Source organism: Chinchilla lanigera, unplaced genomic scaffold (genome assembly GCF_000276665.1).
Source record: "Chinchilla lanigera isolate Chin_1 unplaced genomic scaffold, ChiLan1.0 scaffold00001, whole genome shotgun sequence".
Lineage (NCBI taxonomy): Eukaryota > Metazoa > Chordata > Mammalia > Rodentia > Chinchillidae > Chinchilla > Chinchilla lanigera.
The window spans coordinates 10,210,372-10,218,644 of record NW_004955402.1 but is presented as its reverse complement, the minus strand read 5'-3'; the positions used below and the strand labels follow the sequence as shown (position 1 = coordinate 10,218,644).

At 39.8% G+C, this 8,273-nt stretch overlaps 1 protein-coding gene across 6 annotated transcripts in view; it reads left to right on the top strand.

Annotated features, from left to right (window-relative positions):
• Window positions 1–8,273, top strand: part of Esco1 (establishment of sister chromatid cohesion N-acetyltransferase 1) — a 49,743-nt gene that overhangs the window by 38,719 nt on the left and 2,751 nt on the right. For 2 of the 6 annotated variants that reach the window (XR_001236282.1, XR_001236265.1), the window contains exons 7-9: window positions 538–661; window positions 1,202–1,291; window positions 4,112–4,199. Coding sequence is in view for 3 of the 6 variants with exons in the window: in XM_013520204.1 (XP_013375658.1) it covers window positions 1,202–1,291; window positions 4,112–4,255; window positions 6,401–6,588 (422 nt within the window). In the remaining 3 variants the exon portion in view is untranslated. Of the gene's footprint in view, window positions 1–537; window positions 662–1,201; window positions 1,292–4,111; window positions 4,256–6,400; window positions 6,589–8,273 lie in introns of those variants that run through there. The other 4 variants (XM_013520204.1, XM_013520167.1, XR_001236273.1 and 1 more) reach the window with 3 other exon arrangements.

Here is an 8,273-nt window from a genome sequence, read left to right as displayed (position 1 = left end):
TGCTCGCCCCGCCCGTCCCTTGGGCCTCCCAGCGCCTAGAAACTCAGTCTGCAGTGTCACCGGGGTCTTTGTTCTCGCGTCCTGGCCTCCGGGATTGGGTCTGGATACTCTTATTTTGTAAACAAATTTTGGATTTTAAATGTTTTAACCTAAATTGTTACATATATACCAAGCTTGTTTCTAGAATTTTTGACTCCAGTTAAGATCCTGCCCCCCAAAATCATTAAGAAAATCAGCTTCCTCTTGGACTTGTAGCATATAAAAATTTTAGTTGCCTTTTTCTTGATCTCATTGAGCTTTTGTGTTTCTAGAAGAAACATATTGGGAAGAAAGGTCGTTTTTTTCTATTAGAAGTGTGCATTGCTTTTGGCAAGGCCTTTTTATGTAAAGGGGGTTGGGTGAGACAAGTGGAACAGCTAGTTAAGCTCATTCCTTCTGTACCTATTTTGAACTTCAAAGTTCCTAGTTTTAACCTCTGGTTCAGTCCCATCTTACTAGATTTAAGTGGCTTTTGTTTTGTTTTGTTTTTTCATGCAGGTTCTGCTCATTAATCACCACGAGTGTGGATCTGAAGAAGAGTTTATTACCTCTCTTTTTTTGAGTATGTTTAACTTCAGATACACACAACGTAGCCTCTCCTTCCCTATTAGATTCTTAGAAGGTAGTTATATTTTTTTATAGTCTCCTTCTTGTGGCTTTGATAGTTGTGATCGATAAAAATAAAACTATTCCTTTCATACTGGGCTACTGCATGCAAATCAGTTCATGTAAAACCTCCTGGAGGTCTTCGGCATGCCAGACATAAAACTATGAGTGTTTGTTTGTGGAGGTAACCATGTTCTAAAGAAATCTGAGAGTTTAATTTTTCTGTCAAGAATCTGGGAGTTACCCTTTAGGTTCTGGGAATCACTGACTGTAAAGGGGCTTGCTTTTAGTGTGTGATTTTCTAAATTCATTTAAAATGGGAAATGATAAATTAGACATTTTTGTGGTGTTAGATATATCTGAACGAGTGATAAAAATTAGCTTGCACTGTGCCTACTGTTTGCCTAAGAAAGTAGATGATTTATCATGCCTTATTGGACATTAAAGAGGATTTTTTTTCATGTTTGCAGTTTTTAGATAAATTAATATATTTTTCCTCATGTGTATTGTTGTAATAAACAAGATACAAAAAATTCATTTTTTCTTTTATATGTAGGGCTGGAAAAAAGAAAGAATTCTGGCTGAATATCCTGATGGCAGGATAATAATGGTTCTTCCTGAAGACCCAAAGTATGCTCTGAAAAAGGTAACTTTGCAGGGAAGGTTCATACAGAATGGTTTAATGTCAGTGTTAAGAAGTTAACATGTTGCCTGCATAGCACATTTAAGCATCAATTCTAAAAACAAGAAATAATCACTTAAGGAATATCACCTATTTTAGAAATTATGGTAATCCTTACAGTAAATCTAAAATATGTGAAGTGAATTTAAAAAGAATTACTGCCTGGTGTTACCAGTAATTTGAGCGATAAGTGGAAGGCATGCTAGTTGAGTTAATGTATAATGTCAAGTAATTGTATGAATCAGAATTAAGATTAAAAGTTGAGGGCTGAGGATGTCGCCCCATGTTAGAGTGCATGCTTAGAGAGACCTTGAATTAAATCTCCAGAGCAAAATCAAAAAGCTGGGCATGGCAACGCACACATCTCATTCAGCACTCTGAGAGGCTGAGGCAGAGGGATCGTAAGTTTGGGCACAGGTGACTTTGTCAGACCCTGTCTCAAAATAGAAAATAAATAAAGGTCTGGGGATGTAGTTCACTGTGTAAGCATTGGGTTCAGTCCCTTGCACTGCCCCAAAAAGGAAAAAAAAAAATCATAACATTAAACTTAATAAAGTTAAAAACTTCCATGCTAAGCATCAATTTTCCTTCTTTTGTTTGTACCAGGAATCGAATTCAGGACCTTGCCCTTGCCAGGCAGGTGTCATGCCGCTGAGCTATATCCCAAGCCCCTAAGCATAAGTTCCTGAATAAAAGCTTATTACAGAAGGATATTTACTAGAAGCCTAGAAGTAGTTTTTCCTGTGGGGTATCTCAAAAGTCAGGAGTGGTAGCATAAACTTATTTTTAAATAGTATCTTGGGCTGTGGATACAGCGCAGTGGGAGAGTGCTTGCTTAGCATGAGTGAGGCCCTCGTTTCTGTCTCCAGCACTGCAAAAATAATAAATAAAAATAAATAACGTTTTCAGATAAGGTACTCAGTGTTTTTATTCATCCTCTGGCTGCATTTTTAGAAGTACTTCATAAAGTAAGCAGTGGGTCCTGTTGTCTAGCTAAAACCTTACATTAAAGTGTGTCCAAAATGGCTAGAAACAAAAGGGAAGCAATTTATTTACTGTACCTTTTTAGGTTAACAGTTAGACCGCTTTAAATGGGGAATATTTCATCTGAAAAGGAGGTTGAAAGAAAACACCTATTATTTGCAAATGTAGCTGACATTGTACTTAACAAGAGTTTCTTCCGTAGTTCTGGATTTTCAGATGCCCACGTCTCTGACTGTAGATCCCAGGTACCCAGCTCCACTACCTGCTACCACTGCCTAGCGGTGCAGACCATAGTGCTTAGCGGTGTGTCTTGTGCTTGAAACATCCATCCTTGCACCGAGCAGATACTTACTGAGCTAGTGATGAAAAGGATGGAAGTTTTAGAATTCCAACTGTTATCAGAATGCACAGTGGGAACTTTGCTACGTTATCTTATGTGGCAGCCAGACTTCTAAAAATCTTCTCAGTTAATGGCAGTTTCCTCATTTTAGTTTCTCAGGGAAAAATCTCGATTCCTTATATGTAATTTATTATATTACTAGTTGGTAACCCGTAATAGGTTAAAAATGTAAAATCTAGGGAACCATGAGCAACTTAGGTTTTGGAACTGACAGAGTTGAATTGTAGAGTCTGAGGGTTAGGAGGACTTGCATTCCCGTCACTGAGCAAGAGATGCTGTGTGGCACGATGTTCTGCATGCTGCAGGCGTGAACGCTGGGTCCGTCTTAGGGGTCGTTTGTATTTTAAACTGAAGGGAAGTGAGTGAGCGTTTACTGGATTCTGCCTTCGCCGAGTTGTCTAGCTGGGGAAGGAACTAATGTGTGCATGTTCAGAGAGCGCTGTACTTCACGTGCCTCCAGAGCGGAGCTTGTATTTGACCGTGACTAGTTCTAAGAGGAAAACTGGCAAGCACAGCTTGATGCCATGTGAACATTTTGGGTTTAAATGTCTGCTCTCTGATTTTCTAGATGTCTGTTATCTGACATGGGAATATTAGGTAACCTTTGAGTTTAATTTCTTCTCTATGTAAAGAGAAGAACTGTGACCCTCCAAGGAATGTTGGATTTAAATTAGATAAGATTTGTATAGTTGTGCTTTGTTTTGGTGTATGCTTTGTTTTGTTGAATGGAGTCTTCCTATATTGCCCAGCTTGGCATCGAACTCACGATGCTCTTAGTTCAGCCTCTCAAATAACTTACAGGTGTGCATTGCTGTGCTTAAGCTCTAAAATAATATTTGTGAACTGCTTTGCATTATGTCTGACCCATAAATGGTTGATGGGGTAAACATGAGTTTCTTTATAACCATATTTATTTTACCTTTCTTTTTTGTTGAGGTAGGGTCTCACTGTGTAGTTCAGGCTGGCCTGGACTCACTACACAGCCCAGGCTGGCCTTGAACTCATGGCGATCCTCCTGCCTCAGCCTCCCAAGTGCTGGGATTACAGACTTGTGCCACTATGCCCAAATTGACTTCTAAAATACTGATTAAGGCTTGGGAAAAAAAGTGGTGTGTTTGCAACTAATGGGAAGCCTTATGGTTCTTTGAGCCTAGTGCCTAGTGTCAGAGCTCTCACCCGTCTCTAGACTGCTGGAGGCCCATCAGTCTCCTTTTTTCTTCCCTCATTTTGCAGAGTGGTCCAGACGACTTACAAAGCAGTTACTGATCAGTGCAGTCATCCAGAATCTTTAGAGAACATTCTGCTTGGAATATATAGTCAACTCACTGAACTAAACTAGTATGTTTTTACATAGATGAACAATGCTTTCGTTGTTTAAAAACTTATTCTTTATTTGGCAGGTTGACGAGATTAGAGAGATGGTTGATAATGATTTAGGTTTCCAGCAGGCTCCGCTAATGTGCTATTCCAGAACTAAAACACTTCTCTTTATTTCTAATGACAAAAAAGTAGTCGGCTGCTTAATTGCAGAACATATCCAATGGGTAAGTGACTGTTTAAAAAGTACCCACCAGTGGTTTGTTGTATAATGAGTTTCCCTTGTAATCTTGAACAGTGCAGTTCTGATCACTTGCCTACATTTTAGGTAAGGAAGAGTATGCAGGAGTTCCTGTGTCTAATTCTTTCTCAAGTCACACTAATTTCAGGATGAGTCTGTAGACTCAAAAGTTCTGTAAAAGTTTGTTTAGCATGTTTCTGTGTTGGAAACCGCTGCAGTGGTGACCAACAGCTTACCACTTCTTTAAGATTTAGGTAAGTGGCTGGCTTTCGTTGAGAAGGCAAATTGTACAAAAATCAGATGGTAGGATCATAGTAAGGGATGTGCTTGCATGATGAGGGCTACAGTCCAAGAGAACAACAGCTTCTAGACGCTGGTCACTCTCACTTTGAAGCATACTGGAATTCTGGGCTATTTTGGCCAAGATCTTGCTCATGAATCCATTGTATGTTGTATGTGACTACTTTTAAGTTGGTATCTTTAGCTTATGAATAGCTGCCTGCAAATGTAGCCATCATCACAGATTTTTTTTTTTTTTGGTACCAGGACTCAAACTCACAACCTCACACTTACCAGGCAGGCACTGTGCCACTGAGCTATAAAACTTTTGGTAAAGTAAAAAGTCAAAATAAATCACATGAGTTTATTTATTTATTTATATTTTGTCTTTTTGAGACAGGGTCTTGCTGTGCAGTTCAGGCTGGCCTTGAGCTCACTTTGTAGCCCAGGCTGGTCTCGAACTCGCAATGATCCTCCTGCCTCGGCTGGGATTATAGGTGTGCACCACCACGCTCAGCTAAAATAGTAAAACAGTCTTTTTTTTTTTTTTTTGGTTTTGGTTTTGTTTTTTTTTTGGAGACAGTCTTGCTATGTAGTTCAGACTGGCCTTGAATACTACACCATGTAGCCCAAACAGGCCTCGAACTCACAGCAGTCCTCCTGTCAGCCTCCTGAGTATCTCCTGCCTAACCTCTTGAGTGTCATTATTTTAGTATGAATTGGAATGGTTTTTCGTTTTTCTTTCTTTCTTTTTTTGGTACCAGGAATTGAACTCAGGACCTTGTGCTTGCAAGGCAGGCACTTGTGCCACTGAGCTATATCCCTGGCCCCCAGCATGAGTTTATTTTTGTATGTTAAGCTATATGTCTTTAAAAGTTGGCCTGATACTGCATATTTCTTCAGAATCTCAGTATGACAAACTTGGTTTTAAATAAACAGCTAGTAAATAGTTTTGGGTTGTCATATGAAATGTCTGAATCATAAAAGTTTGCTATACTGAGATTGAATTAATTTTCCGTAGTGCAAACCATGGTGGTTTTACATTTCTATTTCACCCTTTTCTAAAAATGAGTTGAGGCAGTGTTGAGACTAGAAAGTAGCTTATTTAATGTTCACTCTTAATTGTGTTGTCTGATTGCTTTTAAGTGTTTGTAGTTTTGTCCCTGTCAGGGGCTGGCCATGTCCTTGATGCCTAGGCTGGCAGAGGCGGCGATACATACAATACTTACTTGTTCACTTATTTTAAAAAGATGGAAGTAGGAGGAAAGGGCCTTTGTAAGTTCTTGACTTCGCTGCTGTTGCTGTTAGTTCTTGCATAGCTGTGAACCCAAGACCTGTGCAGGCTGCCACACGGTCAGTTAATGCCATTGAGCTCTGACCATGTTTGTTGTTTTCTTTTTGAGACAGGGTTTTACTGTGTAGCCCAGGCTGGCCTTGAATTTATGGCAGTTCTCCTGCCTCAGCCTCCTGAGTCCTGGGATTACAGGCATGCGCCACCATTCCCAGCTTACTCTCTGTTTTTGCTGGTCTTCAGAATGCAGGAGATGAAGAGAACTAATGTTCAGGGCCTGACATCAGCTTCTTATCTGTCAAAGTGAGAGACTATAGATATCCCCAGCTTACTGGTGGAGTGCTCAAAGCTTATAGGAATTATACGACTTTCTCACTGTCACAGAACAGAACGGAGATCCAGATTTGCCGATTTCCTAAGAATAAGGGGGAAAGCAGAAGTGGTCCGTGTAGCTTTGATCGGAAGCCAGACAAATGTCCTGACCGCTTCAAGTAGCTCGGTACTAGGTAATCGCAGGTAACATTCTCACTTTAAATATGTCCTAATTTTGACATTTCTCAGGGCTACAGAGTCATAGAAGAGAAAGTTCCAGTTATCAGGTCAGAAGAAGAAAAAGTCAGATTTGAAAGGCAAAAGGCTTGGTGCTGCTCGACATTGCCGGAGCCTGCGATATGTGGGATCAGCCGGATATGGGTGTTCAGCTTGATGCGCCGGCAGAAAATAGCGTCCCGCATGATCGAATGCCTGAGGTAACTTAATGTCACACATCTCATCGTTTGCCGTAGTTCAGGATTTAAGCTGTGCTTTGGTACAAAGTTAGTCCTGAGTTAAAACTTGTATTAGAAATTTTGCATTAGATTATCAGTATACTGGGTCAGTGTATTTCTTGTGTGAAGTTAATGTGAGGAGAAAGAAAGCACTGTAGATGAAATACAGACCATGTGTCTTAGTTGGTATTATTAGGCCAGTGTAACCCACTTACTTCAAGCACTGTTTGACGTTGGAGAATTTTAAATGAAAAAATGTGGAAAGTTTCTGGAAGTTCAGCTTTTAGAAAAAGGTGTCTTAAGAATGTTGCAGTACTTGTAAAACAAGTTTTGTTAGTTTTTCTTTTATAACTTGATTGTTTATCAAAGGTATAAATAAAGAGGAGACAAAAAAATGGTAGGCTGCCCGTCCGCCTCCCTCCCTCGTATCTGTCTTGCTTTCTTCCTTTCTCTCTCTCACTCTTGGAGGCTGAGGCCAGTTCAAGTCCACCTTGGCAGCATAGCACCTTGGTGAGACCGTATCTCAAGTGCACTGCGGGCGAAGCTCAGTGCTGGGTTTAATCTCTAGTACCAGAAGGAAGCAAGCAAATTTAAAGAGAGTATCGTCCTTTAAATCTTGTGGCAACGGTAAATGGCTCTAGTTTATTTAAAAACAGAAGTATAGTAGTTGTATTTTTTCTGCTTGATAAGTGAGTAACCTTTCTTTCTGTTAAAACACATGATTTATACTTCTATCACTTATCATTTCTTCTTACATGGTCTTCCTATCATTAGTGTCCAGAATTTGTTGTGAAGATAGCAATGTTTGATTAGTAGGGTATGTTCCGGCTAAATTTAACAAGTTCCTTTTTAGTAATGGCTTTACTGAGATGCAGTCATGCACCATAAGATCTATTTCAAGTTTATAATCCACAAGGCATCGTCACTATCTCATCTGAGGACATTTCTGCCACCTGCCTCCCCCCATGCCCAGATGCCCGGTACCCATTAGCAGTGACTCCCTATTTCCTGTGTCCCCGGTCCTTGGCAGGCTCCAGTCTGCTTTCTGTCTCAATGCATTTGCCTATTCCAAACATTTTACACTTTCTTTTTGATACCGAGAATTGAACTCAGGGCCTTGCACTTGCCAGGCAGGCACTATGCCACTGAGCTATATCCCCGGCCCTTCCAAAGATTTTGTATTCTTGTAAATAGAATCCTACAGTATATGACCTCTTGGGAATGGTCTCCTTCACTGACATGTTTTCAGGTATCTTCCATGTTGCATCATAATATAATTGTGCTTCATATTTTTTTACTGCCGTATAATACAGTGTGTGTGAGGGCTCTGATTCTTCAGGCCATCACTGGCACTTCTTACTGTCTTTTTCTTTTAAATCATCCTGATGGTTAGGAAGTGGTGATTCATTGTGGTTTTGATTTGTATTCCCTTATAACTAACACTGACCATTTTTTTCTTTCCATGTGCTTACTATTGGCCATGTATGTCTCTGTCAAGTAATGCCTACTCCAATCTTATGTCCATTTTTAAGTTGTATTTTAAAACTCTTTTCCTTATTTACTTGCATAGCTCTTTATGTACTCTGAATACACATCCCCTTCCATACTTATGACTGGCAAGTATTTTCTACCATTTTGTGATTGTCTTTTTATTTTTTTGATGATGT